General features: G+C 37.5%; 2 protein-coding genes across 3 annotated transcripts in view; one reads left to right on the top strand and one right to left on the bottom strand.

Annotated features, from left to right (window-relative positions):
- Positions 1-2,248: 2,248 nt before the first annotated feature.
- On the top strand, positions 2,249-10,637 carry LAMTOR3 (late endosomal/lysosomal adaptor, MAPK and MTOR activator 3). Its single transcript, XM_039361325.1, has 7 exons — positions 2,249-2,344; positions 4,363-4,402; positions 4,810-4,844; positions 6,671-6,729; positions 7,878-8,011; positions 8,928-8,991; positions 9,536-10,637. Exons 2-7 carry the CDS (start codon positions 4,394-4,396, stop codon positions 9,607-9,609), a joined length of 375 nt encoding a protein of 124 aa, XP_039217259.1. The 5' UTR covers positions 2,249-2,344; positions 4,363-4,393; the 3' UTR covers positions 9,610-10,637.
- A 303-nt stretch (positions 10,638-10,940) lies between these two features.
- Positions 10,941-24,594, bottom strand: part of DAPP1 (dual adaptor of phosphotyrosine and 3-phosphoinositides 1) — a 73,939-nt gene continuing 60,285 nt past the window's right edge. For both annotated transcript variants that reach the window (XM_039361324.1, XM_039361323.1), the window contains 5 exons: positions 24,111-24,158; positions 19,997-20,059; positions 17,965-18,050; positions 16,491-16,578; positions 10,941-13,098 (listed from right to left, as the gene is read on the bottom strand). In XM_039361324.1, coding sequence (XP_039217258.1) covers positions 13,051-13,098; positions 16,491-16,578; positions 17,965-18,050; positions 19,997-20,059; positions 24,111-24,158 — 333 coding nt within the window. In that variant the 3' untranslated portion in view covers positions 10,941-13,050. The remainder of the gene's footprint in view (positions 13,099-16,490; positions 16,579-17,964; positions 18,051-19,996; positions 20,060-24,110; positions 24,159-24,594) is intronic.

The raw sequence follows: 24,594 nt of genomic DNA, 5'->3' as shown, positions 1-24,594 counted from the left end.
TACATGGACTAAGGCAGTGACGGTGAACTTTTAGAGACCAAACTGCAACCCAAAACCCACTTATTTATTGCAAAGTGCCAGGGCTGCATCAGTATTGTGGTGCCCTCGGGGGAGTGGGGGGGCATGGCTCACTGGGAGGGCGTGGCTGCAGTGGTCACAGATTGGGTAAGCGTGGTATCCCCAGGGGGCCAACGTTGCTTGCTCACTCCCTTCCTGCCCTGTCATTTCCAAACGCCATGTGCTCGTTACTCTGGCAAACTCTGCTGGGGCAAAGGCATGCGTGCCCACAGAGAGGGCTCCGAGTGCCGCCTCTGGCACACGTACCATAGGTTCGCCACCACTGGACTAAGGTCTCAGGTTCATTCTGGTCTACAGTTTTTATTAAATTTTATGAAACTCCCGTCTAGTACTATCAAAGGTAGAACATTAAAGTTGGCAAAAAGAAGGCTCTACAGTGTGTTGAACAAACCAGATTGAACAGATAGTTTGCAGGTTGAAAACATTTTCATGAAGGAACGCATCCTCGTAAGTTGCCTATAGTGCTCAAGTCTAACACACAATGGCAAAGGTTTTTGTAAATGTTGGCTTTGGCTTTTTCTAGACCTATAGGTAGCAAGAAGTGAATAGAAAGAGCCAACAGAAAACAGTAGGATGATCCAGTAGGATCATTTCTGTTTCCAGCAAATAAAAAATTTGGAACTGAACCTGGAACAGTGCTCATAAAGCAAAAATGAGTGAAAAACAGTCAGACTATAGAGATGTAATTCTTTATCTTCCAGTTTTCATCTATATTCAATATAATTACGTGGAGAAAGGATTCTCTTCATAGCAAAATGCTTTCAAGCAGCCTGTCCTATTTAGAAGCCTTTGGCTCATTTTGTAATGGAGTCCTGGTCTCTTCTGATACATCTTAAATTACAAAATACTGGCTTCCTTTTTTTCCACAATTTTAGATCGCTTTTGCAAATTTTTGCTTCTTTTTAACTCTTTATTGAATATCTATGCAATTCATTATAGTGGAGAAAGCTCTGTTTCTCACAAAACAGGGTTCCAAGTGTGGGAAGAATCCAGAGAAAGAAATCTTTTGGAAAATATTAAAAAGGCAGAACATATTTTCCCCAAAGGCAGAATATATTTCCCCAAAGGATTTTAAAGGCAGAAACCAACTCCCCCCTCCCAAGTCTATCTGCCTCAAACAGAAATCAGGTCCGCTTTTTTCTAAAGCAGTCTCCATGTTTGTTTATTCCCAGCTTGGACTGGACCCTGATTTTTTCCTTCAAAATTTTTCCTTCAACACAAGTTTAAAAAATTACTTAGGTCCAAGTGTGGAGAAAAAAATGGATTAGGAAAAATATTCCTCCAAACTTTGAGCTACCAATAGCATTTCTGCCCATCATGCTGTCTTAAAATGTCTAAAACCCTAATGCTACTTAGAATGGAATGAAAACTAACTTGGGAGCTGGGAAGATAGATGACCCACTGAAAGGTTTGGTTGTTTTGTCTAAAATCCCCCTTATTAGACAGTTACATCTTATCCTTTGTTCCCGGAGTTGAAGTTCACACCTAACAGAATAACAAGAGTTGGATGGGATCTTGGAGGTCTTCCTCCCCTGCTCAGGCAGGAAACCTTATACCATTTTGGTGGTATAAAACTTCCAGTGCTGGAGCATCCACAACTTCTGGAGTCAGGTTGTTCAACTGATTAATTGTTCTAACTGTCAGGAAATTTCTCCTCAGTTTTAGGTTGCTTCTCTCTTTGATTAGTTTTCATCCGTTGCTTCTTGTCCTGCCTTCAGGTGCCTTGAATAGCTTGACTCCCTCTTCTTTGTGGCAACCCCTGAGATATTGGAACACTGCCATTATGTCACCCCCTGGTCCTTCTCTTCATTAATATCCAATTCCAGAAACCGTTTTATATATGTTTTAGCCTCCAGTCCCCTGAACCTCTTTATTGCTCTTCCCTGCACTTTTTCTAGAGCCTCAACATCTTTTTGACATCGTGACGACACATCGTAACATGGGCAGGTCAAACGAAACTATTCTACACGTACCCAGGTACGTGGATTGCTCACAAGTTAATCTTTTTTGGTTGTTTCCATCATCCCCGCAACCCTCTCCAACTCCTGTTAGGCTCCGTCCCTTTTTTTAGTATCTCTAGCAACGTCCGAGGCTGCCGATAGGCTCTGAGGAAGTCACGTGAGAGACGGAAACAGTCTTCTCCTCTTTTTAGTATCTCTAGGAACGTCAGGGGCGCCTGACCGGCCGGGAGGGGTCACGTGAGAGACGAGAGTCGTCAAGAGTCACGTGACGCAGGGACCGGAAAACGATTCGGACGCAATCTAAGGTCGGTCGGTTAAAGAGTTCAATCCCGGAAGAGAGGGGAGGTTTGGATGGGGGGAGTCGTTGCCGTTATTATGAATCCCCGGGGAAGGCTGCGGGGCGAGTTGGCCTTCTCACGTGTTTAATTTTGTTATTAGCACTCCTTTTGCTCCCCAGTTTTGGGTGGGATTAGAACTTTCTGTCCCGTTTTCCGGCTTTCCCGGGAGGACAAGAGTAGTTAGGGGCTCCGGGATCGGACCCGGCAAATGCCCGGCCTCTTCATCGCCCCTGAGAGCTCGTTGCTCTTCCGAAGATATCCTGATGGTCTCTCATTCTGTGCTTCCACTTTATTTGTTGCCTTTTACTTTCCTTTTCTTCCCCCTATAGCCATGCAATTTACTTTGCAATGATAATGAACTTATTGGGATTGCTTTTTGGTATCTTTTCTACTTGTCAGGCAATGGGCAAATCTGGGATTACCTGTTGGTCTCTCATCCAAATACTAACCAGGCCTAACATTGATCTTTTTCTGAGCCCAGATATCACTTCTAGATCTTTTTTGCAAAAATTCCATGTAGAGGCCAGAGACAATTAGCCAAGTCATACCACACAGGCAGTCATTCTTTATTTCAAAATTAACTGGTCTTTTAATTCACAATATGTTTGACTTTTCCAAATCCAGAATTCAAAAATATTTTTTCACAGCTGTGCATTACCACTGGAAAGGTTATTCCTTTGGCATGATCACTGAAGTGATCCTTGTGGACGTGGTCACTGAAGTTTCTCTGTGTTTCATAATTGGATTGATGTTTGCCATTATCTGTAGGGATTATCCTTTCTTTTCCAGCCTTCGATTCATTTATATATATTGAAGCCTAAGAAAGCAAAACTTTCAACCTAAGAGGTAAAAGGTACTATGCTCTGGTTAAAGTAATTGATACCAAATTTGAGAAGCACAGATTGACTCAGTGCAACTTTTCCTAGTATTTTCTAGAGAAATAGATGTCAGGGCTGTATAGAACTCCAAATTCAAAGGGAAAAAATAAGTTGGACTGTTGACAATTCATATTTTCCTGAATGTTGTGAAAAAAATCACCCACTCAGATTAGAAGCCAAAGCATTTGAAGATGAAATGTGCTTACAGGGAGATGGAACAGAAGTAGAATCTGGAAATAGATTGTGCAGAAGGAGAGAGGACCTAAGTGCAACACTTCTACATTTATAGATTATATATATTTGGCCAAATACACTTGAAACAGAAAGATAAAAGAACAAATACAATTACACTGCAACACTTCTTCTGAAATTGATAAGCCATTAAATTGACTCCCCTGTTAAACTGCATACCTGTAGTAGCCCTCAGGATATTGACATGTACAATAAAAAACATTTTTATGTCGTAGTCTCCTTTTACATCATTCAATTTGCCCTGCCTAGAAAGACAATTGCCTAGTTTATTTTAACTGATTCCAGCCTGGAATCAAGTATGGGCACTAAGTTATACAAATATAATCATGTCTATTAACTGCATAAAGAATCATACTTAAATATATGGGTATGTATATCTAATTTTATTATACCTCCACATGAGCTTGTACAATAGATCTCAGAAAAAGTATGTTTGAATTAAGGTAGTATTAACAATTATGACATGCATGCCCATACACTTTTATAAGTTAACATGACTAACAACATATTAAAAACAATGAAAAAATTAACAAAGGGTAATTGTCTACAAGGCTGACCAAGGTAAACTCAGGCAAAACAATAAAAAAAGCATCTGAGTGGGCCATCTAACCTCCCAAACCCAAATCATTTTTTATCTTTGAATCCAGATCATTGTGTAGCCCCAGTAGTTATGTGGGGTCCTTGGTTCTCTCTGAGCTTGCTTGTTTTCTTGCAGACATTTCATTAACCAAACTAGGTAACATCACCAGTGCCAATAGCTATGTTTTGTTTGCTATAGAAATAGCAAAGAATCTGATACCACTTTAAAGGCGAACAGATTATCTTTTCTAAAAATATATCATTTTGGCTTTTCAGTGGACTGGCAATTCATAATTTTTTGAGTATCATGGCAGATGTAAGTATGAAATGTCTTTTTAATGATTGGAAAGTGTTTTGTAAGAAGTTACATATTGAAAAATTTCTACTAATGCTTATGGAATATTTATTTAGCTTATTCTAATCTAGTCTATAACCTATATTTCATTAGTAATTGGTTCAGCTACAAAGAACAATAAACCCATATGGCAGCTGAATAGTACAAATGCATTAAAAAATGTGGCCAAGAAGTTGGGATTGAGAAGGTTGAATACTGTTTATTTCTTTGCCTATAGTTATTAAGCTTATGATCCTGGCAGTATTTAGGAATTACTGCCAATTCCTAAAGGAATATCATCCTTTCTAATGACAACAAAGCATGGAGTATGATCTTTTTATAAGTAATATAAGTGGCTAAAAAGCCCTGCTTACTTTGTTTCACCCTAGGATTTGAAAAGATTCCTGTATAAAAAACTACCAAGGTAAAATACTTATTATTTTTTATACCATATAAACATGTAAAAATACTCTTGAGTAATTTCAAAAATCTCTAATAGTCTTGCAATTTTTTTTCATTCTTTTCTGATGTTAACTTTCACTTGAATGTTATTGCAGGATGACATTAGTTTTACCAATGAGTCCTCTAGTGTGAAGTATCTAGATGAAGGTCCCTCTGGCTGCTCCTTCTAATCCTTTGGTCAAATATGTAATTGCTTCAAGGCAATCCCTGATAAAGCCAAAGACTTAGGCTAGTCCCAGCTGAAATAAATAGCATAAGAAGTATCTATCTCTCAAGAGGATTTTGAATTACTTTTTGAATTGCAAATTTGGGGTGTTTGTGCTGGAAAGGGAAGAATGGTAATGGCTACTTTGAAAGCTTAAGATTTCTGTTTTTTGACAGCCCCAAATTACAAACTGCAATCTGATGGGCTCGATATATATGAGGAGGTTTTTTTTGTTTTTTGTTTTGCTATCCCATCCCTTTCTGTTACAGCCCTTGCTGATGTAGAACGAGAATGCATAGTATAAAAAGAGAATAAGAGCAGAAATACAGATCCCCCATTTCATAGTGGAGATTTTTTTTCCTGCTTGTTGAGAGCTGTAATTTGTGAAAAAGTACATGCCATGCTTGCAAACATTCCCAGGCTCCATTCTTGTTTTTCTATGTAGGGATAGAAAAACCTCTAAACTGAAACCCTGGAAGTCAGTGTTAACAGTGGTGTGCAAGGTCAAACAATGCACTTGCCTCAGTATAAACACAACTTTATATGGTCACAAAATACAGGTAGTCCTAAACGTACAACCATTCATTTAGGGACCATTCAAAGGGACCACAGCATAGCCGTTCCTCACATGTACAATCATCGCAGTGTCTCCAGAGTCACATGATCGAAGTTTGGGCACTTGGCATCTGGCATGTATATATGACGGTTGCAGCATCCCAGGTCACCCTTTGCGACCTTCCCAGCCAGTTTCCAAAAAGCAAATTCGATGGGGGAAGAAGCCAGATTTGCTTAACAGCTGCAGTGATTACTTAACAACTGTTGCAAAAAAGGTTGTAAAATAGGGTGCAACTCCCTTAATAACCATCTTGCTTAGCAATGGAAATTCTGCTCCCAGTTGTGGTTGCAAGTCAAGGACTACCTGTATGGAATTCTTTGGTTGCCAGCAACTGTTTAGTAAACCTAATGTGCAAATATTATATGGCCTCAAAAGTGCTGATAATATTAAACAAGAATGAACACAGTCTATTTCAATCATCTTTTCCTCCCTTGTGTTTTGATTAGAATTCATGGGTTTCAAAGCCTATCTGGAAGACCTAAAATCTGTTTAGCTTCAGAGTTACATCTACAATAAGCGAGCGCCTTCAGACCACTTTTAGGAATAAAAATCATCAAATAATGTTTACAAAATTATGCTTACTGTTGAGAAAACTGTGATTATCAGAAATTATTTGACATGAGCTCATCTCAAGAGATTCAGATATTGTACTGCGACCAGGAAAATAAGATTCGAGTTTTCAAATACCCAAAAATCTAATTGGATGAGATTTACCAGTCACACACTCTCGACCTAATCTACCTCCAGGTTAATTTTTGTGATAATAAAATGCGGAATCGCTTTAAGCTACACTATAAGGAACCCAAAATTATGTTTACAAAGTCAAATTATTTTATAAACTTATTAACAAGTTTTAAATTGCTATGTTTATTAACTAATTAAAAGTAAAAGCAAGGAGGCAGCAAACTCAAATGGCTTGCCGTCTTTCTAGACAGATGACTAAGCAATCTCCTTTTATTTGTTTTAGTGTTGAAGGACTTCATGCTATTGTAGTGTCAGACAGAGATGGTGTACCAGTAATTAAGGGTAAGGAATAATCAAAGATAGATAAATTGCTGAATTGTCCCTTTGCAAATTGATTACTGCATGCTTGGTATTGAACTGTCTGCTGAAGAACAACCTTACAACCCAACTGAGATGACAAAAGGAAGATGTTTCATCCTTCTTACACCTAAGTTTTAATATGCTGCTTTAGCCTGATTCCAAACTGAAATTGTTCAGTCTGAGCTAGGAGGCACGCATCTGCATTACTCATAATTTTGTTACTTCATTCTTGTTGGCCTTTAGCATAGTTGTTGGTCAGCTGGAAGCATAATGCCAGTTCATCAGCCATGACGCACTTCCTTAATGTGACTTATGGAAACTGTGACTTTGAGGAAATCATATGCCAGCTTTTTTGTGGGTGTTTTGAGTTTGAGTGACAATGTTCTACGAGCGATGAGTGAAAACAACTCAAACTAAAAGCTGTGCTGAGATTAAACTACCGTACTTTCCGGCGTATAAGATGACTTTCGCAAGTGGTAAATTCGTCGCCGAAGTCGGGGGTTGTCTTATACGCCGAGTCGTCTTATACGCCGGAAATTACGGTAGTTTCCAGCGTATAAGACGACTTTCTAGGCATGCAACTCAGGGCCGAAGACAGGGATCGTCTTATATGCCGGGTCGCCTTATACGCCGGAATATACGGTAATATACTTAAAGCTCTTCTTAAAAAAAGGAAGAGGTTTGTCAGATCTCCCAGTTATTTTTGATTTGTGAGTTTAAAATGTACTAATTGACTATATATTTAGGATTTTAATTAATAGCATTTCAGAAAGGACTGCAGTGGGTCGGTTTTTGAAACATACTGATGCAAGAGCTACTGTATTCCTTGCTCTTCATTACTGCAGTCATAGTGTACCATATTAATATTCATGGAAGAGCCAATCCTGTTTCCCAAACTTTCTCCAAATGAATGGACCATTTTTCATAGGTCATGCTGAATCTCCACACCCAAAGGGTGCCCAAGCTAGAGAAAACTGACCTATGTTTTTTGACAGCCAGTACTACTTTTAAAACTCGTTAGACCTTGTTTGGATGTTGAGGACTCAGGAGTTTATACTGCTGTCCAAGAAGATGATGCTTTGCATTTCTGCTTATTCTGTGAACAGTTACAAAATACCTTCTTCTTCTAGTTGCCAATGACAATGCCCCTGAGCATGCTCTTCGACCCGGTTTCTTGTCAACATTTGCACTTGCGACAGATCAGGGCAGCAAACTTGGGCTTTCCAAAAACAAAAGCATAATCTGTTACTATAATACTTACCAGGTAAGAAATTAGCAACAAGGTTGCTTGTTAGTGAGAAATGCCAGCAGGTAAATAAATGTAAAAATGCTGCAGAAAAGTTTTGAACTGAATCAGTTCAGGTGCCACAGAAAAGTCTGTTCAAAATCTATCACTGTTTGGAGTTTAATTGGCATGATGAGGGAACCTAAGTAACTATGGGCTTAAGTCAACCTGGGTTTGTGGTTTTGTGTGCTGTGTGAACCTGGATTCAGTAGTTTAACAAAGTACTGTATGTTCAGGTATGTAGCTTATCACAATACCCAGCCAATATAAAAGGTTTATACAACGTTAAGAGAAACCAGAATGTTCTTTTGAAATAGGGTATTGTGATGTTTCATGTACAGATAGTCCACAACCTATGACCACAGTTGAGCCCAAAATTTATGTCACTAAGTGAGAAATTTGATAAGTGAGTTTTGTTCCATTTTATAACCTTTATTGCCACGTTTGTTAAGTGAATTGCTGCAGCTATTAAATTAGCAACACGGTTGTTAGGTGAATCTGGTTTGTCATTGACTTTGCTTGTCAGAAGGTTGCAAAAGGGGATCACCAGTTGTCGAGCATCCGAATGTAAATCACATAACTGTAGGGATGCTGCAGCAGTCATAAGTGTGAAAAATGCTCATAAGTCACTTTTTTCAGTACCTTTGCAACTTCAAATGGTCACTAAGCAAACAGTTGTAAGTCGAGGACTACCTGTTTTTAGATTAGGTGTGACCTAGGTATGTGCCTATGAATATATTCAAAAGATATTATTAGCACTTCCATTATTTTAAAGGAGGGAATAGAGAATGGCTAATTGCTAATCTGCCAGCTTGCAATACACAACCCAGACGTGTAAACTGACCATAGCAAAACACTTACATTGAATGTTGAAGTTTTATTTCTTTTCTTGTAGGTCATTCAGTTCAATAAACTTCCTTTGGTAGTGAGTTTTATTGCCAGCAGCAACGCCAATACAGGTACATTTTCAAAATTGAAATCAGCATTTCAATACTTAGATTTAAATGATAAGGTCTGTGCCCATTTTTTAAGCTTCTTTTGCAAAGAAGTCTGAAATTATTCATTCCTGTCGTAAGGAGTAAAAGCTAGACCTAAAGAAAGCCTTATACCAAAGCTTTCAGAGATTATTCTTGGTGGCAGAACCAATATTTCAATTTTCCTCCAATACAAAGGGAACTATCTGTCGTGCTAGCAATGATACTGCTCCTCACCGAAGAAACAACTTTTTCCTAACACTATGAAAGTGAAGTAACTCCCACTTGTGCCAGTTCTGGATTCAGTAGTGCCTCTGAACAAATCTAGGGCAGGGGTGGGCAACTATGGACCCTTTGCAACCTGTGGACTTCAACTTCCAGAATTTCTGAGCCAGTCTCTAGTGTAAGATGTAAGACTGCCCTTCCAAAACCATAGATTAAGATGGAATTTAAATCTTTCCATACTTGTTTTCATTTCTGTCTCATCTTCATTCTTTATATCTCATCTTCTTTACCTATCTTTGTGTAGGACTGATTGTAAGCCTGGAAAAAGAACTGGCTCCTTTGTTTGAAGAGCTGTGGCAAGTGGTGGAAGTCTCTTAACTCAATATTTATATCCAAAGCACAGAAAGTCTTTAATATGAAACTGGGAAAGATTCAGTCATTTTCACACTGTATAATGAATGTCTTGGGGAAAATGTCACTTTCTCTTATTATATGTTAAAAACTGTACTTGACTGAAATATAAGGTAAAATTGAGATAAATGGGCTGTAGCTTTCCCTATATATCTTAGGTTGCTGGTTGTATTAGTGAGTATAACAACTCCCATGGAGTTAACTTCACGCTAGCATATATTTCATAGTAGAAAAAATACTTTTTGTGTATAATATACCATCCACAATTTTTTCACTCTACCAGCAATATGTTGCCTCTGTCTAGATACATGGAGACTAGTGGAAACATACACTTTGCAGTTAAATCTTCCTTTATGCTTAGAAGAACATTTTGGGGAAAACTTATGTTAATACTGGTATGCAATCAATGGTTCTTTGTTTGGATAAGAGAATTTTAAACTTCAAGGTAGCTATATGTCAACAATTTGATCAGTGCAATGTGCATTCTCTTCCTGTATTCTTTGTAAAACTTGATGTTTTGAATACATATAATTATGGTACTTTGCTGAGTTATCTGTCTTTGTATGTTCCTAAGCAGATCTGAATAAAAGATACAGGCAAGATGTATAGTCTGATCATTATCACAGAGATAGATGTTGCATATTAGCATTATTGCTGTCTTTAATATCAGTATGTTGATTTATATAGTGCTGTTGCCTTGGAGTAAAAAAAAGCCATGGAAACCTAACTTGGAGTATTTTTTAGAGAGAAAGAAAATTGTAAAGTATAAGAATCATAATACATAAAAAGGAATATTCTATATATGGAAGAAAGCCACTTTGGCGGGACATTAGTAGCTACATATACGATTGCACTCTAACCAATAGGCTTCAAGAGAAAAACAGATCAGGCATATAGGTGGCGTCTAGACCAGAGCATTGTTTATCAATCATGGCAGCTTCCAGATGTGTAAACTTCAGCTCCTAGAATTCCACAGCCAGCAAGGCCATTGCTGAGAATCTAGAATTTAAAATGTACACACCTGGAGATTGTCAAGATTGAGAATGAGTAGAGTAGCTAATGTCCAAAATCTGTTCTAACTCTTATATTTTATGATTTGGAAGTTGTCCCAATTGAGAAACATTGAACCAAGAGAATACACAAGTACTTTTTTTTCAAAATCCAGTAGTGGAAATCTCATTTAAATTAAGACCAGTATCTAGCATTAGACCCCACTGAGAAAGGAAGATTAGTTATGTAAAACTTGGAAATATTTGTATTATCACTATTGTCTTATCCACTGCACAGCTAAAATTGTATTTTCTTTTTGTTCCTGGTTTATTAGAAATTTTATAATAAAAGTATAAAATATGATACAGTTCTTCCCAATATATATTTGTATGATCCTTCATTCACTCTTGTTTTTACAAACTCTGACAACTGTGTAATAGTTGGAAATATTGGAAATATTCCTATTGGTAATACATAAAAATATTAAATAATAAAACATACGAGAAAACAAATGTTTTACAAGATTAAAAAAATACAAGAAAATGTTAACAAATATGAGAGCCATAGTTGGTTGCTTATATTTTGGAACTCTTAAATGGTATTAACTCTAAATAGTAATTAATGGGAATTAATTACTAATTCTACATGCATGCCTATTTGTTCTCTCATATGTATTGTGTTGTTTTATATTTCTTGTTGCGCTGCTTTTCTTTAAACCCAAGTACTCTGGCCTCTAGAATAGGTTTGAGTTAGTGGCATACTTAGGGGTCCTCACTAGTGGACCATGTGGGGATTGCATCTGGGCCCTGGAAACAGTTGGCGAGCACACACACATCCTCACTTGTGCGAGCAGTGGGTGAGCATGTGTGTGCGTGCCCTATTTGCATGAGCAGCAGGCATGCATACACGCCATTCATGCAAATAAAGCTGCATTCATGCGCATGCTTGCCAGCTGTTTGCACAGAACCATCCCCTCTTCTCCCCCCCCCCACACCGGTCCACATAGCTGGAAACATTGGGGAACTCTGGCATAGAACATCATAGTATGTCAAATGCATACACTAACAGAAAAATTTATTTCATCATTCGAAAGACATTAGCTGACAACTGGAGGTAATAAAATGCTATGCAGACTTTGATTCTGCAGGTCTCTTATGATTTAGCAAAGGAGGTATGTTCTCACATGACTTTATGCTTAAGTATGCTAAATATTTGCAGAAAATGTATTGCTGAACCAGGATCAGAATACATTTATTAGATGTGCATTCAGCATAAAGATTCCAATAGATATCAATTTCTACTATAGGGCAAATATAGTTAAACAATGTAGCTGTTACCATCTATATATGTCTTGAGACAAATGGAGTTTCTTTTTGTCTTAGACAACAGCTACATTGATCTATCTGCACTGACAAAATGACAAATGCCATTGTGGCATTTTGAGTCCTTGGAGTAAATTTAAAGCAGCAGCAATTGGTGACAGCCATTAATGAATGAGGGCCATGTTAACTGCAGCTATTAAGTGCATCATGTGGTCGTTAAATGAATCTGGCTTCCCCCATTGACTTCGCTTGTCAGAAGCTAGCTGGGAAGGTTACAAATGGTGATCACATGACCTTGGACAATGCAGCTATCATAATTACATGCCAGTTGTCAAGCGCCCAAATTTTGATCACGTGACATGGGGATGCTGCAACGATCGTGTGAAAACGAGTCATGAGTCATGTTTTACAGTGCTTTTTTTAACTTTGAACAGTCACTAAACGAATAGCTGTAAATCAAGGGCTACCTGTAACTCCCAGTGTTAAAAAAATATCTTGCCCATAGAAATTTGTTCCACTAGCAGTAAATTATAACGATCGCTCATCAGGGAATTCAAACTGCAGTAGTTCTGAGAAAATGATTTAGAAGGGTTAACAAAAGATTCTTAACACCAGTCAAAGCCACAGATGAAATCAAAACTATTAAAAAAAAACTGTGTGCAGGTAATGTGTCTTAACAGACCACAGTGTAAATGGTTTGAAGCATACAGAATGATAGCCATGATGAGAGAGTACACAACAAGTTCAGGTTCATGCTATGAAACTAAGTACTTTCATTGAAACTGCTTACATACAAAGAACTAGTGAAAACTTGGCAGCAAAGGCAAATACAGAATGCCAGTAATCACCGGGCGTATCCAGAATAATGAAATGTTGAACAGGTGAATATCCGTCTTCCAAGGTAATCGTCTTCTGCTTTAAGAGAGTGTTCAAGAATTTCCTGGAAATAGGTTGTCAGCAAGTCGGCAACTGCAGAGTTTAAAAACCTTTGATCTGATCTGGTGCAGCACTTCTTAATGCTGAATAACGAATCTGAAGGGAGTATGAATATGAACCGATGTTGATTGCCGTGCAGTTAGATTTGAAACCAAAATTACTATGGCCTGAGTGTGGCATCAGGCTGGCGTTTTTTCCTTATCTGGGACTAGAAACAAAAATATAAAGGAGAAAATATTTGCTGTTGAAACGAATTTATAAATAAAAGTAAATTAAAATACTGTGTAATTTAAGAGCTTCTGATATTCTCTGCATATTGCTAGACTATATCTCCCATCATCTCTAATCAGTTCACTATAGTATATATCGTATACAAAAGGTAGTCTATCAGGGTGGGCAACTATGACAACTTTACAACCTGTGGACTTCCAATTCCTAGAATTTCTGGCTGGCTCAGGAATTCTGGGAGTTGAAATCCACAGGTCATAAGATTGCCATTGTTGCCCACCCTTGTAGTATATGGCAATTAGCAATAATTAGAATTTTACACACACCCCACCACAAGAAAGTATAATTTGTTCAAAATGCAGTGGGTCTCATATTAGCACAAGGTTACCATGATCACAGTATCAGTATTGCAGTTGCTGAATTGGCTGCCCAGAAATTTACAGCCTTGGTAGCAAGTTTGGGAATAGCCTCCCTTCGGAGGAAAGCTTAGCACCCTCATCGCTGGCCTTCTGGAAACAGTGAAAATGAAAATGAAAATGCAAGTCTCATGAAGGGCATCTGGGAACTGAAAAGCATTCAGCTTTGCATTCATATTTATCATATTGATATTTATTAATATTACTGACTTTTATTATTGCAACAAATATTCAATTTGTCTTCTAAATGTAAGCCACTGGGAGCCCTTTTTATGACTGAATATTAAAAAAGTAAATAAAAATAAATAAACACTGCAGCAGGGCCAATAATGGAGAGGACTTCTCAACTTTATATATTTTAAGCAGGATTGACTGAATAAAGATGAAAGAATAGTTTGATAAGACACAAAGATATCAGTGTTGGGGGGGAAGGTTGATGCCGTAAAAGAAATAGAAAAAGAAAACAAGTCCTATTATAACACGACTTGGTTATTTGAATTTAAGAATATTTCTCTTCAAATCATTCCCCCAAATCAGGGCTTTTCAACCAGTGGTACGGGCACCCCCTGTGGTACATTGGCACCTGCAGGTGGTACGCAACCATCCTAGAAAAGTGGTAGTGGGGGAGGGCAATGAGCTGAACCGGTGACAACACCGCACAAGCCTGGGCGAGAGATGGCTGGAGCTGCAGGGCTGTCAGGGCTCAGCAGAAGCACCAGGATCAATGCCGCTTTCCAGCTGATCGGCGCTTCTTTGGGGCTGCCAGGGCTGAGCGGAAGTGCCAGGGTCAGCACCAGGCTGCAGCTGGAGCTCGGTGCTGATCCTGGTGCTTCTGCTGAGCCCTGAAGAAGCACCAATCAGCTGGAAAGCAGCACTGATCCTGGCACTTCTTCTGAGCCTAGAAGAAGCGCCAATCAGCTGGAATGTTGCGGCATCTCCAGGGTCTTGTGATTTACATTCAGATGCTTGTCAACTGATTCATATTTATGACGGTCACAGTGTCCCAGGGTCATGTGAAGTAACCAAAACCTGCTGCAACCACCCAATAGATGGGGGGAATAAAAACCAAACACCCCCCACCCCATCCCTGCTGCCAATCCTCAACGGAAATGCTCACAACAATGAAAACCTCCGGCAGGAGGAAGAACACCGCCGGGCGGGCAGGCAGGTGTCTTGCTCGGCTGTGGCTTGGGGGGCACTTTTTTCAGTGCCATTGTAACTTCAAACAGTCACTAAGCGAACTACCTGTACTTTATCACTTTTTTCCTTTTGGGGGGGGGTCATCAAGTTTTTGACACCTTGCTAGGTGACTGGTGGTACTCGGATGTTGCCATATCCTAAAAGTGGTACATTGGGTGAAAAGGTTGAAAAAGCCCTGCCCCAAATCATTTGAGCATTTCACAACTCTTTTTTTATTTCTCAGATTGAAACATTAAACTTGGTGAATTCTTACCAATTCTATGCATAATTTTTTATTTTAAAAGTAGTCACTAAACTAAGTGGTTTCAGCTTTTTATTAGACTATTTTGTATGTTTTACTTGGAAAATGTAAAGCAACAATTCTGCCTTGATGGCTGTCATCATCCCATACCCCTGCTGATTTCGAGTAGTTTCAAACAAATAAACCATTTTGACTAAACTACTGTCCAACTGCAAATTTAGCCTCACTCCTGTTTTCTCATTCCTACCAAAAAGGCAAATCATTCACTTTTGTTAGAGCTAAGATTCTCCATTCAGCATTTAATCCAATTCAAAGCCTCACCTATACTACCCTTCTCATTCACTAAAAGCCTTTTCTTGCGTAATAAAGCTTTAATTCATGTGATTACCCACAATGAGCACCATTGTGCAGTATTAAAGGATAACTTAAAAGTCCAAATAACAGCTTTGGGGAGGAGGGAGTTTCATTATGACTGAATCACTTGCACTAGCTAAGCTCAGGAAGACTGCAAAGACACACTACAGAGAAAAGTGAAATTGAGTGTGCTCTGTGACATGTATAGAAGCACTGGGCCCTAATGTTTAATACAGTTTCATTTCCTTTTGGAAAAAGAAAATAGGAAACTACCGTATATAAGTCACATTCTTGAGTGATCTAATTTGGTATTGTTTGTGCAGAATATTATTGCTCTTAAGATCTATTTGTTATCTGGAGCTAGGAAGGATTGAATTGGAGCCAGTGCAGATAGTCCTCGACTTACGACCACAATTGAGCTAAAACTTCTGTTGCTAAGGAAGACAGTAGTTAAGTGTTGTTCCGTTTAATGTGAGTCAGACATTTTATGACCTTTTTTCCTACCATTGTTAATTGAATCACTGCAGGTAAGTGAATCCTGCGGTCATTAAGCAAAACTGGCTTCCCTCATTGACTTTGTTGTCAGGCGCTCCCCTGGAAGGTTGCAAATAATAATCCCAAGACCCCAACACACTACAACCATCATAAATACATGCTGATTGCCAAGCACCCGAATTCTGATCGTGTGATTATGGCAGTGTTTCCCAAACTTGACAATTTTAAGGCATGAGGACTTCAACTCCCAGAATTCCACAGCCAGCAACGCTGGCTGTGGAATTCTGGGAGTTGAAGTCCACATGCCTTAAAATTGTCAAGTTTGGGAAACACTGGATTATGGGGATGCTACAACGGTCGTTAAGTATGAGAAGCAGTCATAAGTCACTTTTTCAGTGCTGTTGTAACTTCAAATTGTCACTAAATGAATGGTTGCAGGTCAAGGAATACCTGCATAAGCAAAGAAGCAACCTATGGCTTTTTGGAGTGGGGAATGTACAAATGTCCACGAGTATGGGTGTTGTGATTTTCTCTTTTTAAATATAGTATTTCTAAGGCTACCATTGTAGGATTAAATTAGAGAAATCAGCACTCTCCGCGTGAACTGTTATATGTCATTGTATTGCTACCCATTTAATTTTAATCAAATCATGGAAATTTCCTTACCAGTTTCCACTGCAATATTTTAATCCACTCATCTGCTTCTACTCCAGTCTTTGCAAACAGATAATATGTCCGCATTGGAAATACTAAACTGTAAAATATAAAATTGTAAACACTCTGTTTCACAAATGTAAGGAAACCATAGTCATTTTCCGAAACTAATATTCCATTTTCCCAAAGAAACTGAAGCTAAAAATATTTTTACTTTTCTTCTTAATAGGAATAAAAAGCAATTGCGGTAAATACTTGAAATTTGACCAAAGCCTTATGATAAAAAAGAATAATAGCATTAGTGGTTGAAAAACAAAACAGGTAAAAACTTATCAGCATTAAAGATGCATCCAAAGTTCTACATTTAATGTGAATCAGACATATGTAGGGCCTACCAGAGTATGACTCTCATCAAGCCTAATCAACATGTTTGGGGAGGGGCTCCTGCTTGGAGAAACCATTTTAAGCATGTCCTGAAGGCATGGCTGCTTTAAAAAAAAAAAAAAAAAAGTACAGGTAATCCTCATTTAGTGACTGCCTCATTTAGTGATACCTTGCAGTCATATTGGGGGTGAAAAAATAACTTTACAAACCTCACATTTACAACTTTCAGCAAAGGAAAGCTGAAGTAAGATCATAAAAATTATTACAGTTTCACTTAAAGCAGTGATTCTCAACCTTTCTAATGCCGTGACCCCATAATACAGTTCCCCATGTTGTGGTGACCCCCAAGTGGGTGTGGCCACCAATAAGAGGGAGTAGGACAGCTAGGGAAAAGGGAAAAAAATGGCGGACAGCATGGTTTGGTGACCCCCGTGAAATGGTCATTCGACCCCAAATGGGGTCCCGACCCACAGGTTGAGAACCACTGACTTAAAGACTGCTTTGCTAAACAATGTTGCTGGTAACAATTGTGGTCGCTAATAGAGGATTACTCGTAAGTTAAATGCATATTTTGTTATAATTAAATTTATAGAATTCAAAAGGATTAACTCCATTGAACTGAAACACAAGTATGGCCCAAGCCAGTGTATTCCAAAGGCCAAGTACGACCAGGTAAATTATGGAAACTGCTATTGACCTTCCTTGTTAGGATGATTAAAACCGCAGCTTTTTGTTTCAGTCTTAAGCAACATATATATGCAAGAGGAGCTAAGCAATCAAATAGCATGCATGGGTACACTGCTCTTTCCTAATTAAACGAAAATTCTGGGAATTCAAGCACAGCCATTTTCTAAAGCTGTTCAAAATAAATAAGAACAAAAAGAGAGCAGGAAGCAATTAGTTCTGATGGCAAATTGACAAATCAAGGAAAACCAGCACAATGTCTTAATTGAATTTATGACAAATAAGAACAATTTGGGTTGCAGTGAGGTGAAGAGGAAAAGAAGAAATGGTTTCCGCAGAATAGCACTGAGAAACTTTTAAAGAAAGAAAGAAAGGATACACTAGGACACCCCAAAGTTGTATTTAAACCTCAACTTACCAAAAGCAATTCACTTTCTCTTGGGAATAGTCAAACTGTACTGCTGAGCATTCAGTTAAATCCAGTGCTCTGATTGGCTCTGTGGACTTGAAAAATGTTATTTTTGAAACAATTGCTCTGATTTATTATTTAAAATGATTACCCACCTTGCCCCATCACAGACATCATGTAAGAAACAGAACAGTAAGTAAGACCCTACAAACAAAGATTATTTTGCAATTTCAGTTTGTCCTTCATTTGCCTTGGTTCTTGGTGCTTCCTCTCATTATATGCAAGTTAATTCTAGTTCTGTAATCCTCCACAAATACACTTGCACTAGTCTGAAGTATCACCTTATGTGTAATTATGCTATATGGGGAAGGGGGCTCTTGGGAGGAATAAAAAAAATCAAGATATCAGTTGCAATACACATAAAATGGTTGGGCTTTGGTCACATGGTTGTGGCTATCTTATTGACTTTAATGAACCCTGTATGCCTAAAATGAATCGATTCAATTCAGTTGAATTGAAATTGTCAAGAGATAGTTTCTTTATAAGTGGCAACATGGACGTCTAGGAGTGTGTGGGTGTATATGCACTCAATTTTCCTTGAGCAAGACAAAAACTGCACAGAAAAGAATTTCCATTTAGACTGCAGATACCACCCAAGCTCATTTTGGGCAGCTTTGGATCTCTCTCCAAAATTGTGCTGAACTTTAAAGTGGAAAATGTAGGATAGACAGTGAATTGGGCCCACGAGCCCTTCCTTTGCCGGCCATCCTATGGGTCTGTGGTACCTAAATTGCAGCATTTCTGTATTTACATCATCTATGTTGTCATTTGTTACCAATCAATGTCCATAGATATGGAAGGCTTTCAAAGGAAAACACTTCTCTATAGTTTGTGTGGGTTGTAAGAGAAAGGTTGGCTGATGTGCCTAACTGAAGTGGAAAATGCACAAGGAATGTAATGTATAAAACTGATCTTGTAGTTTTAAAAAAAAACAAAATCAAATCACATCTTTTTTTTAAAGGACCGTGAACAGAATCTGAAAATCCCTGTTTTACCACTGGTTTAGTTTAGTCAGTTTGGACATAATCATAATAATAATGTCGTATGTTCTGTGCATCATTATGTCATTGTAAAAAGGATGCAAATTTTGTAATTACATAGTTTCATAATTTAGGATAGTAAGATCAGTATGCTCATAGCATCACATGCACTTTTTTTTGCCTCATCTGGTAGATGCCCAGCAATTTTAACATCCTGTGTGTACTACAGGATGAACAAGATGATATTTCTGGATGCTGCTAGAAAGCAACCAGGACTGCCTACAGCTCAGCTGCTATGAGTTACCCACTAGCGAGTTTGATTTAATACATTGCAAAAGACTTAGTACAACTGGAAGGAAAAAGAAACCCTAGAAACATAAATCCAACAATAGGTGGATTTTCTTCCTCCTCCAATAGTAATGAATGTAGCTTAGCTTGCTATAGCTTTAGGCCTCTTGTGAGTACATTTCTGTAAAGGAGGAGCAGCCCACATTTTGGGGCCATACTTTAAAAATTCTTATCGGCCTCCAACCGCTCACAGGATCTGTATCACATCAACTATTGTGGTGATACCGGTGGGGTAGGGCAACCTCGTTTTGCAGAGTTGAGGTGTACATAGCTAATATTATTAAACCTTGAAGACACTTAAGAAAACTATTTTGGTGTCCAAAATGCATAATTACAACACAAAATATTTTTTGCCATTAAATTTCAGGGGAGAATTTGGGGGCTAGGGAGGAATGTGCAGTCTGCATTTCTTTACTCTGCTGTAAAGGAAGTACAGTCATTGATGGAATAGAGGTGCCATGTAAGTGTAGCCCACTAACTGAACTGACACCATGGAATAAATAAAAAAAAGGGCATTGAGTACAAAGTCCATGTTGCCTGGCACTCAGTTTCACAATAGCTATTCTGGAAACTTGGGAGGTAGAGTATTTCCAGTACCCAGTTGATTCCTTTGTGTTCGCTCTCACAAGCAAACAGAGTAAAACACAACTCACCGTTTGATCTTTGTAGTATTTCAGCTCATTCCTATGCAATGTAAACCACCTAGTTTTCCAGTTCTAAAAGAATAAAGAGAAGGGAAATTGAAAGAAATTCAACACAAAAGGAGCAACACATACTAAAAAAAACCTTCTCTTTCTTCCCTTTCTCACCATGATACAGGGAATCCCTGACTTGTGACTATAATTGAGCCCAACATTTCTGTTGCTAAGTGAGACAGTTGTTAAGTGACTTTTGTCCCATTTTTCATTTCTTGCCATAGTTGTTAAGTGAATCACTGCAGTTGTTAAGTGAATCTGGCTTCCCCATTGACTTTGCTTGTCAGAAGATTGCAAAAGGTGATCACATGATCCCAGGACACTGCAACCGTTATAAAAATGAATCAGTTGCCAAGCATCCGAATTTTGATCACATGACCATGAGGATGTTGCAGCCATTGTAAGTGTGAAAAACAGTCACAAATCACTTTTTTCACTGCTGTTGGAAACTCAAATGATCACTAAACAAAAAGTTGTAAGTTGAAAATTACTTGTATTTAACACACGTAACATCTCCCATACTATTCTAGGAGCCATACTGAATGAGCATACATGGACAGGAAATGCAACTTATATCAACAAAATAAGAAAGAAACAGCTAAATGAGACTTGGAGATGCCACAGAGTAGCCTTTCCTAATCTGCAACGTTTCAGGTGCTAAACACATTTGGAAGGTACCAGGTTGGAGAAGGTTACTTCAGATAAGGTTTAGGTGGCACTGGAAAAAAAGGAAATGTAATGGTAGGATGGCTCAGAAGAAGATTCTAGAAGTAAAGCAGATTTAGTAAGTGAAAAAGAAGAGGGTGTTGCAACCTCCTACATGACATGAGATGTGAACAGGAAAAGACAACAGATGAATCTACATGAAAAAGGAGAAGTGAGATTGAGGCCAAACACAGCTCAAATGAGATTGGAGATTAGAGAAATGCTAAAGGTAGTCTTGCCAGTAAACTCATAAAGAGCATAGAAAAAGGCTGAGATTGGCTACTTGTTTCTCTGATTTGAGAATATTCAAAAGTCAATTCAGCCAATACATTGAATATTCTTTAACTCTAAATTTGATAGATAGCTGGATCTAAAAGCACTAATTATAACACATATTTGTAGTCACATAACTCAACCATTCAAAACAAAATTCTTTTTTTTTTCTCTTACTATGAATATGTGTGCCTATGGCTTGATAAAGCCCATATCTGTATGTCCTGCATCCTGGCTGGGGATTCTGGGAGCTAAAGTCCACGCAGCTTAAAGTTGAGAAACACTGGTTGAGAAACACTGCTTAGAGGTTTTCAGGGTCTGTGCTGTAATCTTAGTCTGAAATCAGGAAAAGTAAGGTGGCCACATCTGATTCAGAAAGGGACAATTGTGAGAGAAGAGGGGGGGGGGAATTAAGCTGAAATAAGAACTTTGAAAAAAAGGATATATAGTGATTTAACAAATTAACTTCTACAAATATAAGTGAAATATAAACTGATCAGAAAAGATGTTATAGGTAGATGTCATAAGACAGATAAGCAGTATAGTATTTTTATAACATATGAAATATGAAAACATTGGGATGATGTATTAAAATGGAACATTTGGATATTTAGATGTTAAATAGTGAAAAAATTATGACTGATAAGAATTGTTTGACTAATTAGTGATTGGGTAAATTTGACAAATCCTGAGGTACTTCATATAGAGGGATGGGATTTACTTTATGGGTGGCATGCCTATTTAATATTTAATAAAAAAATGGATTGGGTCTTTAAATCTCATATTTTAAGAATCTCTTTACTTAGGACTTGGAGAAAATATTATAAAAGTGATTTTAAAGTTCCATTATGGGCCATACCTTGGCATGCGATAGAAGGAATAAAAAGAGGTGTTAAAATGGATATGGTGTCTTATAGTCAGTTACTTAGATGGGATGGGCAAAACTGGCAGTTAAGATTACGGGAAGATTTAGCGCAAGAAAATATTATTTATTCTTGGTTCCAATATAGGCAACTAGTAGATAAATGGAAGGTGGATTGTAAATTGGGTTTTCTTAGAGAAGATGGAAATCTTATTAAGCAAGTCAAGGATCAAAGACAAACCCATATCAAGAGAATCTATGGGGTATTAGTTGAAATGGACTCAGAAACGGAATTAATTAAAGACTGCATGATTAGATGGGCGCAGAATTTTGGTGTCCCAGTCTCATTGGATATCTGGGAAACCATTTGGGTGAGAAATGTCAAATTTACACAAGCACAGAACCTTAGGGAGAATTTTTATAAAATGTTTTATAGATGGCACCTTGATCCACAAAAAATGTCTCTTATGTACCCTGACGTACAACCCAAATGTTGGAGATGTGGTTATACGGATGCTTCCTATTATCATATTTGGTGGTCATGCAGAGAGATAAAAGCATTTTGGATCAAAATATGGTGGAATATCCAGAGAATTTTTAGAAGGAGGGTAAAATTTACTCCGCAATTATTTTTGTTGGGCATTGTTACAGATTGTGATACAAAGGAGGTTGTATTGATGTTAAATTTGATTACAGCCGCCAGGCTGTTAGTAGGACAATACTGGAAGAAGGAATCTTTGCCTACATTGCAGGAATGGTTTCTTAAAGTAGCTTATCTGGCGGAAATGGCAAAGATTTCGGCTTTCTTAAAGCAACAAACGCAAGAGAAGTTTCTTGCCGTTTGGGATAAATGGATAAAATTTATACAATTTAGATTGGGTATTAAAAAATATCACATAGCTTTTTCATAAGTTTTATTTTTATATATAGAGAATGTTATATATAGATACTTTTTTTTATATATATAAATATAAATTTTTTAATCTAATTTTTTATTTTTATTTGTTAATTTTTAACTAAGCCTATATTCTGCTCTGGGAAGCTCAGGGGGGGGAAGGGAGGGTGTTTGTGAGGGGTGGGGGATGGGGTTTTTTTTTTATATGTGATGTTTAGTTTTTTTTTGTATATGTTGTTTTTTGTTTTGTATTATTTTTGTCTTTTTGTAAAATTTATAAAACTTTCAATAAATAAAAAAAAAAGAATTGTTTGAATATCAAGGAGAAATTAAACTTAAACAAGATTTATGAAAATAGGATATCTGGTGAACACAATAAATTGATTTTTATAAAAATAACACAAGTTGATAAGAAAAAAAATGTCACATATGGACGCTATTATTGTTGGTACAAACATGGAAGAAAATGTTCATATTTAATCATTTATGCATTGAAAATATTAAAAATTATACTTGTTTAAGGCTGAAGAAGGAGAATACTATTGGGAGAAGAGAAGATCAAAGAAATATACTATTAATATACTAATTATGGAAGTATAAAAATTAATTATTATTGACTGTTAATTAACTACTATTGTGTATTTTTTTTTAAAAAAAATTATGAACCAAGACAACACGCTGTACATCAGGCAGTAAGGATTGTTATTGTAAAAAAAAATCAATAAAACGTTTTTTTTTAAAAAATTGTGAGAGAACAGGGAAATGAAGAGACAATTCTAAAAATGGTACCAAGAGAGGAATATGTGAAACAGCCAACAGATTTTGGCAGAAATACTGCTCAAAAAACGCAAGATGGCATCCATAGACATAATGCACATAAAAAGGGGGGCAGCACACTCTTGCTGAAATCTGGAGTTTTCAGCACTTAAGGTGAAAGTTCAAGAAGTACTCTCTGCTCTATAGCAAGAAAAATGCATTTTTAAATAAATAGACCATTTGCTGCCTTTTCCAAATGAACCACCAAAGGCAGCTTCAAATGGTTCTCTGCTTCATACAGCTTTCATTAAGATAATATCCCCCAGGAGCATTCAACTATAACTCCCATCATAACAGAGAATTATAGGGGTGATAGTCAACATGCCTAGAGGCTGCTATGCTAAGGAAAAATGTTCCTTAAGAATACAGCGATTCTTGGATATTATATATGTATTCCAGATCTTATTTTGCTCACGCATGCCCAATGTAATTTTCAAGCACTGCTCCTTAGCATGTTTAACAGGATGGTTTTTAATGTGTAAGGGGAAAAAAAACAATAGAACAACTTTTAGATTGCTTACCTTAACTATTTTGCCTTGCTTTGTTAGATAACCTTCTTTAGTCCCTAACTGCAATGAAACACAGGAAAGTTTATTAGGGTGGTTGAGAAGGATGTCAGGGAATAGGGGAAGGGAGGAGACAGGTAGATCTTCATCTCAAACATGAGTCTTTTCAGAGTCTTGCTGTGACTGAAATAGCAAAAGAAGTTGGTAGTTTTCAGCTGTAATTATTCCTTTTTTCTTATCAATGAGTTATCTGCTCCCCCTCCCAAGAGATTCATCTCAGTATACACCTATGAAAAATGTATTTTATCAAAAAATTGGTGAATTATTCCCTCTGGCAACATGTATTAAAGTGGGTGCTGACTATAATGTATGAAATACATATTTTAGATGGATCAAACATAAACAATAGGTAACTGAACATCCTTTGTTCATCATAATTCATATGGTTTACCAAATTCAGTCAACATACATATACAATACCCCTATTAGGGCAAAATGA

Source organism: Crotalus tigris, unplaced genomic scaffold, assembly GCF_016545835.1.
Source record: "Crotalus tigris isolate CLP2741 ecotype Arizona unplaced genomic scaffold, ASM1654583v1 scf7180000019245.846064, whole genome shotgun sequence".
In the NCBI taxonomy this organism is placed as follows: Eukaryota; Metazoa; Chordata; class Lepidosauria; order Squamata; family Viperidae; genus Crotalus; species Crotalus tigris.
This window is presented reverse-complemented; position numbering and strand designations above follow the sequence as displayed.